Source organism: Enhydra lutris, unplaced genomic scaffold (genome assembly GCF_002288905.1).
Source record: "Enhydra lutris kenyoni isolate GAN:26980312 unplaced genomic scaffold, ASM228890v2 scaffoldscaffold21, whole genome shotgun sequence".
NCBI classification, from domain to species: Eukaryota; Metazoa; Chordata; class Mammalia; order Carnivora; family Mustelidae; genus Enhydra; species Enhydra lutris.
Genome location: NW_019154105.1, coordinates 11,332,609 through 11,352,807, shown reverse-complemented (window position 1 = coordinate 11,352,807; position 20,199 = coordinate 11,332,609). Strand labels below are relative to the sequence as shown.

At 40.1% G+C, this 20,199-nt stretch overlaps 2 protein-coding genes across 2 annotated transcripts; both read left to right on the top strand.

Moving 5' to 3' along the window:
* Positions 1-1,187: 1,187 nt before the first annotated feature.
* Positions 1,188-14,361, top strand: LOC111148822 (40S ribosomal protein S6-like). Its single transcript, XM_022505644.1, is given in 7 exon segments — positions 1,188-1,210; positions 1,312-1,401; positions 1,403-1,440; positions 1,443-1,980; positions 13,052-13,194; positions 13,529-13,672; positions 14,006-14,361. Coding segments are annotated over 7 exon segments (1,332 nt in total).
* LOC111148937 (UTP3, small subunit processome component) lies at positions 14,179-18,238 on the top strand. Its single transcript, XM_022505760.1, has one exon. The coding sequence runs from the start codon at positions 14,391-14,393 to the stop codon at positions 15,813-15,815; it is 1,425 nt and encodes a 474-aa protein (XP_022361468.1). The 5' UTR covers positions 14,179-14,390; the 3' UTR covers positions 15,816-18,238.
* Positions 18,239-20,199: the final 1,961 nt, after the last annotated feature.

Below are 20,199 nucleotides of genomic sequence, written 5' to 3'. Positions count from 1 at the left end.
TAAATAAGTGCTTCTATAAACATTTAATATTCAAACAGTTGGGATTTGGGCATGAGATTTAGCATTGGTCCTTAAGTTTTATCTTATTAAATTCAGACCAACATAATTTACTAGATTCTTTTTAAGCCCAGATTCTGAAACCCAGCTCATTGGTTACTTCTCTCAGCTTCACAGCATCTACAGACTTGATACCCATGCCAACAGGGTCCTTATTTAAGTTGTTTAGAGAAATGTTCAGTGGGCTAGTGCTGAAAACAGACTTCTTCGGCACGCATTGGAAGTCTCGCCTCTAAGCTAACACTGATCCATTCATAAGCACATTTGGGGCATAGCCCTTCATTTTCGGTTAATTCATACAATACCATGCTATGACACAGACTATAATTCTCCATGTCATCCATAAGGATTGTATGAATACTTATCTTAAGTAATTAGTCTCTCCTTAGCCTCTTTAATATCATGTGATTTCTCCCCTTGAAAGTCTTTCATAATATAAAAAGACCTTGATTTCCTGGAATCTTGCCACTTAAACACTTAAAGGGATGATGATATTTTTTAATAGCCTTCTTGGCTTTAAATCGAAGATGTAGCTGGACTCCCTTTATTTTCCTTTTAGTGGATTAAATTCTGCATTCGGTTTAACAAATCATTGTTCCCATTTGTCCTTGAACTTGACATATTAAAAACAAGTTTTGGTAATGAATAGTATTGTCCAAATTATCTCCAAAAACACACCATCTCAAATACATCACAGGGTCATCAGCAACATGGCCTTTATACCTTATCTATATGTACCATATCTCTACCTTCTAGACCTTTGAGACACTACAGAATACAAAAGTAACTTTTGAATCATCCCAGAAAAATAAACTGAGAGAAGATCCTATTAGAACGGAGGAAGGGACTTCAGCCAAGACAAGCTGAAAAAATGATATCCAAGAGAAATGAAGCAAGATAAAACATTCAAAAATGGAAAATTCTTTATGTGTCTATATATACCCGATATAATGAATATATAATTGCAACCGGTTTAATTTTAAACATCCTGAAAGTCCCCAAACATCCTATAGTCACTCAGACTTCCACAAATCTGTTGTATATGAAGCTATTCACAAGGATTAAAGAGGGAGTTTTCTAAAGTGAGCTAAAGCCTTTTATCTGACTGGCAATCTATTCTTGCCCACAGGATGATCCTGGCTGGATTGCTCCTGTAGAGCCTTCTCCTCCCAATTCCACAAGAGCAGATGGAACTTAACAGGAACCATAATCAGCTCTTTTCCATGGTGCCTTGGAGGCCGTAAGCTGCTTTAGGGTGAAACTAAACATCCCTTTCCCAGCCACTGGCAGCCAGAAACTTACTGAAGTGGGGGATGGACGCAATTTTGTACCCTTTAGGAGGAGATACGGCCACAGAAGTTGCTGCTAACAGTCTGAGCGAGGAATCAAAGGATTCAATGCCATGAAGCAGGGTGTCCCGACCCATGGCTGTGTCTATCAGCAGCTGAGTAAGCATTCCTGTCACAAACCAAGGAGGACTAGAGAAAGAAAGGGCAAATCTGTTTGGGGTTGCATTGTGGATGCCAATCTCAGTGCTCTCAACTTCATCATCGCAAAAAAGGGTGAGAAGCATATTTCTAGACTCACCGATATGACTGTGCCTCATTGTCTGGAGCCTAAAATAGCTAGCAGAACCCACAAAATTTTCAATCTCTAAAAAAGATGTCCACAGTACGTTGTAATAAAGCCCCTAAACAAAGAAGATGAGACACCTAGAACCAAAGCGCCCAAAATTCAGGGTCTTGTTACTACACATGTCCCCCAACACAAACATCAACATATTGCTTTGAAGAAAGAGCGTACTAAGAAAATGAAGGAAGAGACCGCAGAATATGCTAAACTTTTGGCCCAGCGCATGATGGAGGCCAAAGAAAAACGCCAGGAACAGATTTCCAAGAGACAGAGACTGACTGTTTTCTTGAGGTTCTGGCAGAGAATCTACTTCTAAACTCATTCATGTTTTTGGCAGAATTCGGTCCCTTAAGCTTTAGAGGTGACGTCCCCATTCCTTTTCGGCTGGCAGGTGGAGGCTGTTCTCAGCTTCTAGATGACGACAGCATTCCCTGGCTAGGGGCCTCCTTGATCTTTAAAGGTAGCAATAGTGACTCAAGTCCTGCTCTGATCTCTGCTTTTGCCTCATCTCCTCTGCTTCCATCTAGGGAAAGTTCTCTGCTTTCAGGCCCTCATGTGATTACCTTGGCCCATCCAGGTAATTGAGGGTAAACTCCCCCATTTTAAGGCCCACACCCTTAGCCACATCTGCAAAATCTCTTTTCCTATGTAACAGTTTTACATATTCACAGGATCTAGGGATTAGGGCACTTAACTTGGTGCGGGGAGGGGGTTGCAGGGGACATTATTCTGCCTACAATAGAATCACACAAACACTGCTCCAAAAAGAAAGGAAACAGCAAATAAAAGGCCCAAGATGGGAGAGAATTCGGACAGTTCAGGTAGCAGGGAGGAAGGCCCCAGAACTGTAGCAGAGTAAAGGAGAGAACTATAGTAATGACACCATGAGCTTCTTTATGGGAGTCATATTTTTCCCATTTGAGTATAAATTTAGAATGTATTTTGAATTTTAGAATTAAGTCATTAAATGTGGAGCATAGGCCTCCTAACTTCTAGTCCAATTCACCTTACAGAGCTACAAGTCATTAATATTAGTTGTTTCATATATACATGGAGAAATTTCTTCTATTTGACATTTTTTAACCCTAAACATTTTTGCTTATTGCATACAGAATTTCTTAATATTGATCTGTATCTAATCGTGTATATGTAAAATTTACATTTAGATATCAGGAGACAAAAACTAAGTTGAAAAAGAATATGAAACATGAGAAAGAAACTTCATCCCAAATTCCTTTTAAAAATTAAAAAATTAAGACAAAAACTGAACTCTCTTTTTTCCAATGCCTTTCCACAGAGACTTCTAGGGTAATCTTCTGTGGTTAAATGTTTATAAGGAGAATTGCACCTGTGCTGTGGTCTGTTTTTAAATAAACTTGCACCTGCAGTGGCTTTTCATAGAACTGCTATTTGGGATATTACATGTCCGTCGTTTGACTATTATGCAGAGCTGTTCTTCTTACCACACTACTTTCTGGACAGGTCCTAGTTTATAAATAACCTATTTCCAAAAATCCATTTAAAAAAAAGCTAACAGTTGAGATTTCACGGTTATTTTTTCAGAGACACAATAATAAACAAGATTTCCAGGAAACTCCTCAAACAATAACATGCTCCTTTTAATTCATGAATTCCAGTGGTCTGGTCCCTTGATGCTTTAAGGAAATTCTAATCTATTTTCAGAGGAGGCCTCTGCTCTATTCAAATATGTCTGCTTTCCTTTTCCTATATATGATTTGCTAATTCCTGTTTCAGAATCTTTTTTACTCTGTCATTTTCCTCACCGTAAATTTCTTCTTCCTTTCTGCAAGTTCTTTTCAAAAGTCCTAAATTCATTTAAAATTAATTCTGATAAGTCTTCCCCACATAATGTCATCTCATTCTGTTCACTCTATTACTCTCTGTACTCGGCTGCCCATCTGATCTCTCTTTATATCATTTTACATGAGTTAACATATTACATTCTTATTACTTCTCTTCATATGTGTACAATTTATCTCATATACGAAATTAACGCTTTCTAAATGCAGAAGGGGGGTTAATAAAGAGAAGTAGCAATTGGTACCAAAGAACAGGATATGAGGAAATACCAAAAAAGAATTATAAAGAATCAGATAGAAAAATGGAGGAAAAAATAAAAAATTTTTTGCTCTAACTCTTCTATTCAGAGTTTTTACATCATGTACAAGTACTATACTTATTCTGTTTTTCCTAATAATAAGAAAGCACAAATTCACGATGGAGAATCCTGAGTCAACTATTTTTAAAATACCTAATGCATTTTTTCAAGACAATTGTAATAATTCTTTGTATCTCTCGGAGTTTCAAATGAGCTGTTTTGGCCCAAAAGGTATGCAATAATTGATTATCTCCCAACCAATTTTGCAATATTATAGTTAAAAATGTATCTTAATTTTAATAATTTATATAATACCTAAAACAACATAATACTTTACACTGTAAAGATATGTGTTAAGAGACATGCTATTCTATCTACCATCTTCCTACTGAACAAAGCAAAGGCTCTAGAATCAGATTGCCTGGGTTCAAATGGCACTTAGGTAAGTTATTTAACCTCCATTTTCTTCAGTTTAATCTATAAAATGAGCATAACTATAGTACATACTAGATGGGATTGATGAGAATTAACAGTTGTAAAACACCTAGAACATGCCGGCAACATATAAACACTCAATTATTTTAGTCACTTTTATTCCTTTTTTTTTTTTTTAAGATTTTATTTATTTTTCAGAGAGAGAGAGAGAGAGAGAGCGCACAAGCAGGCAGAGTGGCAGGCAGAGACGGAGAGAGAAGCAGGCTCCCTGCCGAGCAAGGAGCCCCATAAGGGGCTCGATCCCAGGACCCTGGAATCATGACTTGAGCCGAAGGCAGTGGCTTAACCCACTGAGCCACCCAGGCATCCCGCCACTATTATTCTTTTATGTTGAGAAAAGATAGCATCTTCTTTCAGAATTACATAAATGCTAAGGTATAATGTTGGCAGAATAGTGGCCCATCTAAGATATGTCCATGTCCTAATTTTCAGAACCTGTGAATATGTTACATGGCGAGGAGGAACACAGGTTGCAGGTGGAAGTTTGCTTGCTAATCAGGTAACCTTCAGCTGGGGACATTATGCTAGATCATCTATGTGGGTCCAATGTCATCACAAAGAAAAGAGGGAGGTAGGAGAGTCAGTGAAAAAGTGAATGAGAGGCTTGAAGATCCTGTGCTGCTGGCTAGGAGAATGCAGGAAGCATCTAGAAGCTGGGAAAAGCAAGGAAAGGTTTCCTCCCCCAAGAGTCTCCAGAGGGAACACAGGCCTGCTCACACCTTGATTTTAGCCCAAAGAGACCATGTCAGACTTCTAAACTCCAGAACTATTAGGATAATAAATGTGTATTGTTATAAGCCACTAAGTTTGTGGTAATCTGTTATAGCACCAATCAGAAATTAGGTGTCATTTCAGCTCACAATATCCTAGTATAATTGGGGCAACAATGTGTTTTTATTTTTTTTAAATTTCTCTTTAGGGGCGCCTGGGTGGCTCAGTGGGTTAAAGCCTCTGCCTTCGGCTCAGGTCATGATCCCAGGGTCCTGGGATCGAGCCCCGCATCGGACTCTCTGCTCCGCGGGGAGTCTGCTTCCTCCTCTCTCTCTGCCTGCCTCTCTGCCTACTTGTGATCTCTGTCAAATAAATAAATATTTAAAAAAAAAAACTTCTCTTTAGCCACACCTGGCTGGCCCCGTCAGTGAAGCATGAAACTTTTGATCTTGAGCTCCATGTTGGGTGGAGAGATAACTTAAAAATAAAAATACTTTTTAAAATATTTCTCTTTAAGGGGCACCTGGTTGGCTCAGTTATTAAGCATCTGCTTTTGGCTCAGGTCATGATCCCCAGGGTCCTGAGATCAAGCTCCACATCGGGCTTCCTGCTCAGCGGGAAGCCTGCTTCTCCCTCTCCCACTCCCCCTGCTTGTGTTCCCTATCTCTTGCCGTGTCTCTCTCTGCCAAATAAATAAAAAAAAAAAAAAAACCTTTAAAAATTCTCTTTAAGGCACTGAAATAATAAGGCACTGAAATTGCCATTATAGCAAATATGTGTAAGGTGGTCTACAAGGTTAATGCCTTACCTAGCTGTAGGTACGCCTAACTCTTACCTAGCCCTTAATTCAAATAGTCATTCATTCATTTGTTCTTTCTTTCTACAAATATCTGTTGACATCTACTCAACATAGCAGGGATACAAGTGAACAAGAAAAGCCTGAACTTTGATCAGATGGGTTGACAGTCTATTGGGTAATGATAATATATATTCACAGGATGACAAAGTGCAATGTGTCATAGGAGCACAGATGTTGGAGGAGAGGGTAGACAGTGTCAAGAAAAGCTTCTGAGAGGAAGCAATGTCAATGGTGAGATTGAAAGATGAGTAAAAGTCAGGCAAAAGAGGGATGACTATGGTTTAGGATAAAATATAACACTGACAATTTGGAGTTGAGATAAAACATGGTTATTCAAGGAAATGAAGGTACAATATGGCAAGAGAAATCCAGAGACCATGTGCTTTATATGTTTCAACATATCTTCCCTTAAGTACCTAGTACAGTGCTGTATGCAGTACAAAATTAAAATGTTTTACATGGGTGTAAATTTAGCATTATTATATGATTTGGTTGTAGAGTAGTGATTTTGTATAGATAATTTAAACAATTCTACCAAAATCACAGAAGGAAATCTGCCCAAAATTAATCAATGTGGAAATAGCAGACCAATCTCTGAATGATAACCTTTTTTATGCCTTATGATTATTTGCCTAGACTCTGAACACATCTATTACATTCATGCCAAAACAAAACTGAAGAGATGAAATACGGTTGATGCTTCCCAATTTTCTTATTTTTCTGCCATTATGTTGGTTGAATCTGAAACCGTACCTCTGACCAATCTTAGTCTATAAATCTGAGTCAAAGTTTTTCAGTACACATTGAAGCAGGAATGCATAGGTCTCTGGGCTCTACAAGTTTTTCATTAGTGATAAAATATAGATTAGGTAACAGTACAATGAAATGATTTCAAAAACCAAGTTCAGTGTGACAGACTTGAGTTTAACCACCAGTTATATAATCTTGTGCAAATTACTTCACATTTCTGAGCCTCATCCGTGAAAAGAGGATAATGGTACCCTTCTCAGTGATATACTGTAGTAAGATAATGTACTTAAAAGACCTAATGCAGGACCTGATACATAATTAGCATCTCCCAAAATATTCAATGTTATTTTTTTAAAGATTTTTATTTATTTATTGTACAGAGAGAGAGAGACCATAAGTCTGCAGAGCAGCAGGCAGAGAGAGCGGCAGGCCCCCCGCCGGGCAGACAGCCCGATGAAGGGCCCTATCCCAGGACCCTGAGATCATGAACCGAGCCGAAGGCAGAGGCTTAACCCACTGAGCCACCCAGATGCCTCTCAGTGTTATTGATAATAGCTAGTGGAGAAGGCCCAGACAGGTATTAAAACTGGTGCACATGATAAAAATGCAAGTTGAGCACATGAGGAGGCTTTATTCAGATGGATTTTGTTGTTGGTGATGGTGATAGGTCTCACAGGGCACATTACAGGTCTTAAACTTTAATAGATTTAAATTATACACTTAAATGCATATAGCTCATTTATTAACCTGAACCTTTTAAGTTTGACACTTGGTGAGAGACAGACAGACAGTCCTGTAACTGTAGCAGCAAGTAAAGAATATACCCCTCTGGTCCGGTTCATGCGGGCTAGCTACTTAGGTAAAAGCAATCAAATCTTACTTTGTCTGTTTTCAATTAAATATCAAATATAGTTCCATGTTCCAACTGAACGTTGAGGATCCCCAAATGTCTTTTCTAGTTTAGCTATTTCTCCATAGCTTCAGACTCATATATTCGATGTCAATAGACATTAGACACTTGAACTTCTTCACAGAAGACTCAAATGCAGCAGTTTTGAAGTCTACAGCTCATTTCTGCCTGTTTCCTGCACGCTGCTAACCTCTTTCCTCCTGAGTTGTCTATCTTAGTTGGGGGGGGGGGGGATATCATCTACTCATTTGTCCAAGAAAACCTGGGAGTCACTGTAACTCCTTACCTCTCATACTTAATCAGACACTAAATCCTATACCATCTCCCCAAATAGCTCTTAATCTGTCCACTGTTTATACCCTTATTCCCAGGGCCCTAGTTTAGACACTAAAATTCATCACCTAAATGATGAATGTAACAACCTCCACACAAACATCCTGCCTATAATCTTACCTCTTCCCATCAATTCTATCCTATTTAAAACCCTCCAATGGTTTCCCTCTTTTCTCTTAACATAAAGTCTTAAGTTATCTCTAAATACCACAAATAGATACAGATCAATGTCCCATTTGCAGAAGCTTATTAAATTCTTGGGTTGTTTTTAATAACTTCTAATACCATACTGAAATTTAACAGAGCTCAATTTAAGTCTCATTATTTGATTAGCGATTTATCAGTACTTACTATGTATGGTAACTGAGTAATCGTGTTAGATATCATAAGGGTTAGAGATTAACAGTGATATATCTGGGAGGAAAGATGAGACAAGTATATAAATATTCTTAACACAATTGAGAAAATGTTTTAAAATCCCAACATAGGAGTTAAAGGGCTATCAGATGCTAATGGAAGGAAGCATATCAGAAAATACAGCCTGAAGAAAATATGGTTTTAGGTAGGCCTTGGAGGCCATCTAAGAATTGAGATATAGGGCAGCATAAGCAAAGGCCAAGAGATAAAAATCTCAAAAAGAGAAAAAGAACATGAGTATTTTAGTTTGGCTGGACTGTAGAATTCTTTAAGAAAAATAGTAGGAAAGTAGCTGGAAAAATAAGTCAGGACCAGATAAAGGTAAACCCTGAACATTAGGTTAAGAGCTAAGGTCTTTATTCAATACAGAGAATGAGGAATAGCTTAAAGAAAAACACTTTTTCTGAGCCATGTTCAAAAGACCTTCACCATTAAAGCTATAATTTTCATAGAATCAGTAGCTAATATGTAAATAATTGTATCCACAAGGTTCCTCATGATATAGAAATATAAAGGATTAAAATAATGTTTGGAAAACAATTACACAGTATTTAGTTATATTAGAGTTTGGAAGGAGAAATGGTATTACAATCTCATTAAATTCTTCCTTTCATAATTGAGGCCACCAAACCAAGTCATCATCAGTTAAAATCTTAGATGTGTTCATGTGTGTATCCCATATTTCAGTACAGGTTCTGTATTTTACTTCCAGATTACTTTTAGGATTTGGGGGTCTTTAAATAGATACAGATCTTAGTTGAAAAAAGAAGCTATAACCTACTAGTTTCAGGGTAAGTGGTTTCTGAGAGAAATGAAAGCAGATGACAACTATGTCTTCTCTTCCATTTTCTTTTTTATGGTTAAAAATAATCCTTCTTTCTTTTCTGTACCCAAAATTAGTTCAAGGAGTTTCTGTGATTATATCAAACTATCTAAAGAAGTTGAACATCTAGGATGCGTTTTCCCATTATTACTAACATAGAAAATTATTTGCACCATTACTACTTCTTTGAGCATTAAAGAACAAGCAAAAACAAGGTACTTCTTTTGACAGCTTCAGTCATCACAGCCTAGTCTGTGACACTGGCATTAAAAGTAAAAATGTATTTAACTATTAGCTGAAGTACACAAAGCCATATAATAAATATTTGATGTTTCAAATGTCACTTTTAAGTTTTAAAAAGGGGGGGGGCGCGCCTGGGTGGCTCAGTGGGTTAAAGCCTCTGCCTTCGGCTCAGGTCATAGTCTCAGGGTCCTGGGATTGAGCCCCGCATCAGGCTCTCTGCTCAGCGAGGAGCCTGCTTCCTCCTCTCTCTCTCTCTCTGCCTGCCTCTCCACCTACTTGTGATATCTCTCTCTGTCAAATAAAAAAAAAAAAAATTTTTTTTTTAAAGCTGCTGATAACTAGAGAAGGACAAAAGACACGGAAATTCATTGTTAAAGGTTGCTGTTTTCATATGCTGACACTGAGTTTAGAAACATATCTACTCAAGTACTCACCTAGATCCTGGGGATTTAAAAACCGACCACATGGATCCAGACTGAATGGGGCTCATAGATCTAGTGGAGGGAAACAGAGCAGTAGAGCACATAAATTATAACAAAATGTTTCAATAGGGGAGGGATCAAAGGTATGGCTGGAAAGGTTATTTTTTGGCAAAACTGAGGGAGGGTCACATATGCCATGAGCTTTATCTTCATACTGAGAGTCACTAAAAGTTTTTAAGGAAGGATGTAGGTTGATAGAAATCATATTCTAGGAGGATATATAAGTCCTCCTAGATATATCTGATATATCTGATGATACTGAATCAAACGTACAGCACAGACTGGAAATGAGACTTCTAAAGAGGATATTTAAAAGCCAGGACTAGCTAAGTGGTTAGCTAGAGCACAGTGTGGATTCTGAAGCCAGATTACCTGGGTTCAAGTTTAGTTCTACTCTGACTAGCCTTATCACCTTATTTAAATTCTGTGTGTCTAAAGTTTCTTCCAGCAGAGATTAGTATAGTACCTTCCTCATATAGTTGAAGAGCTTTGTAACATATAGTTCAAGAGCTTGTAACAGTCTTGGCACATAGTAGCTGCTCTCAATGTTAGCTTTGTTGTTGTTGTTTTTGCTACTATTACTGCTCTTGCTGCATAGGCCATAATTGAGATCAATTTAAGCAAATCTGGTGGTAGAATATCTTCAACACCCAGAACTCATGTCCTGAATAAAGTATCCTAATACCACCTACTTCAAGATTCATAAAACCCTACCTTCCCCAGTAAGAAAATCCCCCCAAACTCCTACACTAAGGCAAAAAGGTTATACTGAAAAAACAAACAAACAAAAACTTGTTGGCCCTCATTACCTGTAGCTTGCTAATGTTAAGGCACGCATCACAATAATGTAATAAATATTCAAGTTGATGATAAATTATAGTTGCCACAAATATAGTGGTTAAACGTCCAATGTTATTCAGGATTTGTTCATTTTCTCTGGGGACTGTTTTTCACTTTATTTTTTTAAAAGATTTTATTTATTTATTTTAGAGAAAGAGATAGAGAGAAGGTGTGTGTGAGTGGGGGGAGACACAGAGGGAGAGGGACAAGCAAACTCTGCACTGAGCGCAAGCCTCCTGTGAGGCTCCATCTCACGACCCTGAGATCGTGACCTGAGCCGAAACCCAGTCAGATGTTTAACAGACAGCTCCCCAGGAACCCTGTTTTTCACTTTAATTGCCATAGGCTCATAACAAAAGTATTAAGCTGTCTTTTCAGAAAAACAAATTGTTGACCAAAAAAACTTCCTCACCTAAATGGTAAATAATTCTAAGATTAAGCCATGGATGATCAGACTATGGGAACTTCTGGAATTGAAAAACTGGCTTCTGAATTGGTCTTTATCAAAAAGATCTGAGCATGTTGGACTACAGCACTCTCTCAACACACACAGGATACTGTAACTCTTTTCTAAATTCTTAGCCAATGTAATCTTTAGTATAAATAATATTAGAGCAATGTGATCATTCCCATTAAAAATATCAAAAGTAGTTTTCTAACTTCTCTATAAAAATACACACATTCTGGTCCTAAAGTATGGCCATAAATTCTCAAATAATTCACAACAAAATTAAGCAGAAAAATTGGGATCTGTGGGTATAAATAAAACTTAATTTGTATATATAATGAAAATTTAATACATTTAAAGCAAGGTTATAATTACAGTCCCACTTAGATGCAACATTCTTAAAGCAGTATTTCAGAATAACAATCTAGAGGCAGTCTCTCACCCCTCTGATCTCTCACAGCATGGGGCTTACATCACACACTGCTTTGTATTTTAATAATCTGTGTGCATGTGTTCTTTTATATCTGATTATAAATACTTAATTATAAATTATTAATTATTAATTATAAATTCAGAGGGAAGAGACTCTGGCTAATTCACCTTTGGATCTACTACACATGTAGTATGCTGCTACAGTTAGTAAGTAGTTAATATTTTTAAATAATAAAACCTATTAAAACTTACATTCAAAAATTAATTCTGTGCTTACCATCAGGACATAGGACTTTTACCCACATTTTTTAATTCATTAAATTGTATTATATTTAAAAGGCTTTAAAATGCTTAAGATACCTTTTGGCATTTTAAAAATATTTAGTTCAAAATATTACCTTTCTAAAAATTTGTATGATTTTTCCAAATGACACTATTTGTTCTGCAAAGAAATTGTACGTCACCTTTAATTTTAGCATCATATTGAAAGTTCAGATTCTAAGCCCCTACATTTGAAGGTGTCATTAATACTCCGAAATCTATCATATGTAATATCTGAAAACGATAACCTTGAACTAGTCTAAGATTATAGGGCAGTCCTTTCATATTTCTAGCCCTAATAATACTTCCAAAGACAAGTTTGATTAATTCTTCCCTATTCTCACCCTCCTCCTCAAATATTTTTTAAAAAGATTTTTATTTATTTATTTCACATACAGACATCACAAGTAGGCAGAGAGGCAGGCAGAGAGAGAGGGGGAAGCAGGCTCCATGCGGAGCAGAGAGCCCGATGCCGGGCTCCATCCCAGGAGCCTGGGATCATGACCTGAGCTGAAGGCAGAGGCTTTAACCCACTGAGCCACCCAGGCGCCCCCCTCAAATATTTTAATTTATGCTCTTAGTTTCTCTGTCATCCACGCAGCAAAACCTACCCTCTGGAAAAAGTCTGAAACTAATTTACACTGAAGAGGCAAAGGACTGGTAACAGCTCAATGTGAAAGTTTGGTACGGGAGCCCTGTCCCAGGTTTCTGTGCCAGGTGTGCTAATGTAATCTCCCCAAGTCTCTGTTTCCACATGCATAAAACGAAAGTAGTTAGAATTAATGATTCCTGGGACGCCTGGGTGGCTCAGTTGGTTAAGCGGCTGCCTTCGGCTCAGGTCATGGTCCCAGCGTCCTGGGATCGAGTCCCGCATCGGGCTCCTTGCTTGGCGGGGAGCCTGCTTCTCCCTCTGCCTCTGCCTGCCACTCTGCCTGTGCTTGTGCTCTCTCTCTCTCTCTAACAAATAAATAAATAAAATCTTTAAAAAAAAAAAAAGAATTAATGATTCCTAAGATTCATTCCTGCCCAGATTATCGCCTTTAAGGAATGTCTGCAGCCTTCTGCATCATTCATTCGGTTGTATGCAGCATTTAAGACCAGTAATCAGATACAGCACTTTCAATACTTATTCATTAAAGGAATATTGATTGAACACGTATTCTGTGCCTGGCAATACAGTGTTTGCAGAGATCTACTAGGTGATGACAAAGAAGGAGGAAAAGACAACGAAGGAAGTAAAGAGATGGAAGAAGCAGCGCTTAAGCTCCTGCAATACAGCAAACACGTCCCAGAGTCGGGCAGGAGAACTAAACCCGTCCTCAGTAAGGGGGATTGTGTGTCCAGAGGCATGTCGAGTGTTTCGGCCGCTGAAGGCTGGGTGACAGGCTTACAGGTTACGTGCTCGCAGCACTTACCCCAATTAGAATTTGACACACTTCGTGGGATTTGATTAACGCGTGTCCCTCGCTAGATCACAAGTTCCTTAACTGCGGGACAGCGTGTGCGTGTGTCCACCATTTTTCCCAGAGTCTAACACACTGTCTCGCGCTTAGTAAATGTTGAAGAATTGATTTAAAAAAAAAAAAAAAAAAACCAACAAAGACCCCCGCGAGCGTGTCCCGTCCAAACATCTTCAAGAGTGAACTGTCCGCTAAGAAGTCGCGGCGCCCTCTGCAGCCAACTCGAGCGCCTGGAGAGTCAGCTCCAGGAGCGGGGCTCCGCCCGCGCACCGACCCCCGGAGACCCCCTCGGGGTCACAAATCACCACCGTCACCGAGCCCTGCGGGCGCCTCGCTGGAGGTGGGTTAACAGCCTCCCCGAGGCCCGGCCAGGATTCTCGAAGCCGGCGGCGCCGTCCAGGCCTCCGGTTACGGTGCCCAGAAAGGCAGTATTTGGACGTCGCGGACAGAAAACCTGCTTAGCTTCCAGACAGACGGGCGGAGGGGATATGTAACAACTGCAGTCACTGGGGAGTTCCGACACATCTGCTCTCGCTGCCGGCCGGAAGCGCCCGGTACAACCACACGACAGCTCACCGGACACCCCCCGGCCTCTCCGAGGCGTGGAGATAGAGCGCCCTCTAGCGGCCCCGGAGACCGCGCCTCGAGATTCCCGCAAGATCCCGTCTCCCAGCCACGCCCAGACTCGCGAGAGTAGGAACAGCGGTCTCAAAGGGCTCCACGGAACGGAACTTCCTACGTCTAGTGTTCCTACACGGAAGGATCTTAATTCACCGGAATCGATTGGCGTTCAAGGGCAAAAGCGAAGAGGGAGGTCCTCTTAAGGTGACTAAGCCTACCGGACGGAGCGGAAGTCCTTGTTCACACGCCGCGCGGAAAGGATCCTGGGGGCCGGAAGGAGGTGGAAACTCCTGCCGCGGAGCAATTCGCGGGCGAGCTGGCCTGGGAGGAGAGCGCGTGGCTGTTGGAAAAGGCGTGTTGCTGGAGCGCGTGGCGGTTCGCGGCGGTCGGAGGTTACCGAAGGCCTGACATCGGTGTGGAACTTAAGCCCGTGAGTTATGGTGGGGAGATCCCGGCGGCGCGGAGCGGCCAAGTGGGCAGCTGTGCGAGCCCAGGCTGGTCCCGGCCCAGAGGACGAAAATGAAGACGATTCAGAATTGCCACCCTCGCCTGGGGACTCCAGCTACTACCAAGATAAGGTAGACGATTTCCATGAGGCCCGATCCCGGGCTGCCTTGGCTAAAGGCTGGGGCGAAGTGGAGAGTGAGGAGGAGGAGGAGGACGGTGATGAGGAGGAAGAGGTTCTACCCCTAGATATTGCTGATGAGGACGATGAAGATGGAGAGAGCGCGGGGGATGACGCGGATGACGATGGCGGGAGCTCCGTGCAGAGTGAGGCCGAGGTGTCCGTGGATCCCAGTTTGTCATGGGGTCAGAGGAAAAAACTTTACTATGACACAGACTACGGTTCCAAGTCCCGACGCCGACAGAGTCAACAAGAAGTAGAGGAGGAGGAAAGAGAGGAGGAGGAGGAAGCGCAGCTCATTCAGCGGCGTCTCGCGCAAGCCCTGGAAGAGGATGACTTTGGGGTCACCTGGGTTGAGGCCTTTGCAAAACCAGCACCTCAGGTAGATGAGGCTGAGACCCGCGTCGTGAAGGATCTGGCGAAAGTTTCAGTGAAAGAGAAGCTGAAGATGCTGCGGAAGGAGTCACCAGAGCTCTTGGAGCTTATAGAAGACCTGAAGGTTAAGCTGACTGAAGTGAAGGATGAGCTGGAGCCGCTGCTGCAGTTGGCGGAGCGAGGGGTCATTCCACCCGGAAAGGGGAGCCAGTACCTGAGGACCAAGTACAACCTCTATTTGAACTACTGCTCCAACATCAGCTTTTATTTGATCCTGAAAGCCAGGAGAGTCCCCGCGCATGGACACCCCGTCATAGAGAGGCTTGTCACCTACCGCAATTTGATCAACAAACTGTCAGTTGTAGATCAGAAGCTGTCTTCTGAAATTCGTCATCTGCTCACATTTAAAGATGATGCTGGGAAGAAAGGACTAAATTCGAGAGCAAAATCCACCAAGGCCAAGCCAAAATCCGTTTCAGAGACTACTGCTGCGGCCTCTGCTGTTGCAGCTACGTCTGATGATTCCGATCTTGATGAAGAAGCTGCGCTGAAATTCTACAAGGAAATAGAAGACAAGCAGAAGTTGAAGAGAAAGAAAGAAGAAAATAGTGTTGACGAACAGACTCTTGAAGATCAGAATGCGAAGAGAGCCATTACCTATCAGATCGCTAAAAATAGAGGACTTACACCTAGAAGAAAGAAGATCGACCGCAATCCCAGAGTGAAACACCGGGAAAAGTTCAGAAGAGCCAAAATCCGCAGGAGAGGGCAAGTTCGTGAAGTCCGGAGAGAAGAGCAGCGTTACACTGGTGAACTCTCTGGCATTCGTGCGGGAGTTAAAAAGAGCATTAAGCTTAAATAACGTTTTCACTTAGCTTAAGTTCTTCGGCAATAATTTTAGATCAATAAATTTTTATCTTTAACTGGTGAAGTGATTGGATTGATATATAATACCTAACCTTAGATTTAAAAAATTCTTGTCAACAGGGAAATTTGGTTTGTTCAATTTTTTTGTTGTTCTTTAATTTATATTGAAGTCATACTAGGAATTTGGGCAGCCATACAAAAGTGCTGGTAAAAGGTGGTGTGGACCAGAGTTCTCCAATATTCTGTCAAGTAGTCGCCTAGGAAAGTTTCCTGGGTGGTGAAGGAACAACTGTCAAACTTAGAACACTTTTATAATTTTTCTTGTGAAGAGAATGCATCTTTGGAATCATCTTATTTGTAAGATGGCCTATAAAATAGTTCTGACATATTAATTTCATTTACCTGAGTGTAATTCTTGAGCAGGATACTTGTAACTAACAGGTCTAATGTCAGCTTAAGGATTTTGTACATTCTGTGTGGTAAAAGCTTAGGAATGAAGAGGAACTTTAGTTAAAGTAGAAAAAGACACGACTTAATTACATTAATTGTGAACATTTTCTTATAGTCCTTAATGTGATAAATAAGGTAAAAGTTTCATTTTCAGTACTGTACTGGGGACTTCAACAGTTGCCGTTTGTACACTCGCAGAAAATTTGGTAGGATTACTGTGAGGTGAGTGACAAGTTCAGGTGGTAAAAAAGAACAAAAGTTACACCTTTCCTTAGTCATTCTGGTCTTTAAAGTAGGAGGGAGATGCTGAGATGATGAACTTGAAAATATTTGGGATGATGCCAGGGAAGAAAATGACCAGCCTACTGAAGGAAAGTATAAAAGATGTTGTAACTATGTCAGTGTTCATTAGCTATTGTTAATTAAATATCTCTAGCTGTTAGAGATACAAAGATGATCAGTGGTTAATATTTATTAAACAATCACCATGTACCAGTTGTGCATCACCTCATCTAACCTTTAATAGTAACTTTGTGAGGTGTGGTACTGTTTTATAGATTTCCCTTAGGAGGATGCTGAAATTCCAGGAGGTTAACTTTATAAAGGACGCAGGCTTGGGATTTGGACCTAAACCATCTTAACTTGAGCCTTATCTTAACCTCTGGTTTAAAGCTGCTTCCTCAGCAGCACACATGTCAAATTATTTTATCTTTTGTTTTCTTATAAAGAGGTGGATTGGAAATAAAAGTCAAAAGTGCTAAGGTACTTCTGTAAGCACTTTATTTATACTTAACATCCTTACTCCTCACAATTTTGGTGCAGTAATATCTATTAGCCATATTGTAAAGATGAGGAAGCTAAAAGAAAAAATAGCTTTAAAGGTCATGTAGCTATTAAGTAGAGTCAGGATTTCAATCCAGCCTTTCTGGCATTCCTTTCCTGATACATTAGGAAAAGTACAAGTTTTGCTATTAACTTACTCGGGTGCTTTTGAGTTAATTACTTGATTTCCAACTCATTTTCTTTATGGTACAACTGTACCTACCTTGGAGAGGTGATGTAACAATGGTTAAGAGCTCTGAGACAATAGAAAGTATGTGTTTTGGTTCTGCCCCCAATTCTTGGCACAGAACTCCTAAACCCTTGTTAATTCCTAAGTGATAAGAGCACTCAGAGCATTTTTTTGTTCTAATGAGGTGACTGGGTGGGCTCCTGCTTGGCTCTGGAATGGGGGCTGGTGCCCAGAAAGTTCAGGCCACAATTAAAAGCTTGGAATTTTCAGCCCTACCCCCATTCAACAGAAAGGGGAGAGAGGCTGGAAATGGAATTACTGATTGATTATGCGTATGTGAGAAAGCCTTCATAAAATCCCCAACAGTGTGAGGTTCAGGGATCTTCCAGATTGGTGAATGCATCCACACGGACAGGGTGATGCACTCCATGGGGACAGCATCTTCTGTGCTCGGCACCCTCCCATACTTCACCAAATGCATCTCTTCGTCTGACTTCACCTGTATACTCATATCCTTTAACAGGCTGGTAAACGTTAAGTAAGTGTTTCCATGAGTTCTATGAGCCACTCTAGCCAATTAATTGGACCCAGGGAGGGGGTTGTGAGAACCTCAGATTTGCAGCTGATGGGGCAGAAGCACAGGTTAACAGCTTGAACTGTCCAGGTAGAGAATGTCAGAATTTAGTTAAATTGTACAATACCCAGCCAGTGTGACAATTGCTAGGGGGAGGAGAGGGGCTCACATCTGGTGTTAAGAAATACTGTGAGTGTGGTACTATAAAAGAAAGAGGTGTAAAACAGTTTTCCCAATTCGAGAGCAGACTAGACTCCCCGGGTTCGTAACCCATTTCCATCACTTAGTCTATGAGTTGGGGTACATCTCTCTGTTCCTTAGTTTTTTTTTCATCTAAACTGGGAGAATTAGTAGCAGTGTCTGCTTTGTAGAGTTTTTGTGAAAATTAATATTAAATTAATAATTAAAGCACTTAGAACAATGCCTGTTACACAGCAATCACCTAGTAAGTTTTGGCTCTTAACTACAGGGTTGTGACAACACACCTCAGTACATAGGTGCCCAACGAATTGTAGCTAAAACAGAAACAGAATAAAGTATAGTTTGTAAAAATGATTGAGAAATTAATATTCTCAGTTTGAAAGAAGAGGGGAGCATTGGGTGACCACGTTAAGGAATACAGAAAACCTAGCACAAAACAAAGGAAATGAAGTTAGAGGTTAAAAATACTTGATGTTCTATGTCAAATCTCTGCCAGGTGTATAAAGTCATGATGAGGAGGAGATATTTTAAAGGAAGAAAAGCTTTCCATTTAGGAAAATGGAAAAAATTGTGCTGTTAAATATTCCACCAAATACTCCTTCAGAGACCTCACAACACATTGTAAACATTAATTCATTCTGGAATAGCTAGGATATAGGTGGTGCTATCCTAATTACAGACGTAAAAAATGGCCTTGCCTGATGTGAATTGATAGTTAATGAAGTAACAAATTGCTGGATATAATATTTACATCATCCAAATTTTGTATATATTTAAACATTTAAAGGGCACTGAGATGTGGGAGGTACCATCCTAACATGGGAATAACTACTCAGTGTGATCACTTAGCATAGTGACTCACTTTGTGAACTCAGGAGTGTCGTGGGTAACAGTTCCAATAAAATAGATGACTGGTTGGTGGCATCAATCAATATAAAGCAACATCCTATTAGTTTTATGTCAGCATGTTAAGCTATGGGTAACTTAAAAATACTAAAAAGTAAAGAAAATACCAAACTAGTGATCCAGTGATTTACTCTACCGCTAACCAGCTGACTAGCTTTGAGTAGTCAATTTCTCTAAGCCACAGTTTCTCACTTATATTCTTGTGAAGGAATTAAATAAAAATAAATGTATCCCTTTAATTTTTGTGTAGAAATAAATTTGCTTCTCAGGCTTTTTTTTTTTTTCTTTTTTATTTGGCAGACAGCGATCACAAGTAGGCAGAGGGGCAGGCAGAGAGAGTGGGAAGCAGGCTCCCCACTGAGCAGAGAGCCCAGGACCCTGAGATCATGATCTGAGCGGAAGGCAGAGGCTTAACCCACTGAGCCACCCAAGTGCCCCTGCTTATCAGACTTCTAAAACTACCTTAATGGTCAGAGCTTTTGGCTCCTGGGAAATTACTTTTTGTGGTCTTAAAGATAAAAATAGCTTATAACTTGAATAGTTACATTCACATATCTGACACACACAAAAAATTATATCTCTAAAAAATGGCTAGAATTGCTTATTCCTTGCTATTTGTCTAAAGTAAAAGTTTTAATATGTTACAGTAATATAACATTATCAAAATAATTCAAGAAAAGTGAAGGTCAGTGTAATTTACATCTCAGAGCACAATGAGGAACAAGTACCACTGACTGAATAGAAACTGATCCCAAAAGATCATGTAGGATTCACCTAGAGTTCCAAATCATTCAAACTGAATATTACTTCAGGTAATAAATCAGAGTTGTTGTTTTTTTTTAAGATTTTATTTATTTGATAGAGATCACAGGTAGGCAGAAAGGCAGGCAGAGAGAGGAAGGGAAGCAGGCTCCCTGCTGAGCAGAGAGCCCAATGCGGGGCTCGATCCCAGGACCCTGGGATCATGACCTGAGCCGAAGGCAGAGGCTTTAACCCACTGAGCCACCCAGGCGCCCCATAAATCAGACTTTAAAAATTCTTTTAGATAGTGATTCTTTTTAACACATTTGCATTATGCCACAGAAACAAATTAAAAAATGTACCACCACCCAGGGGCACCTGGGTGGCTCAGTGGGTTAAAACCTCTGCCTTCAGCTCGGGTCATGATATATACATGTGTTAACATGTATATTTTAAGTTTTGCTTAAAGTATATTTTCTTAATATCAAAGTTTTT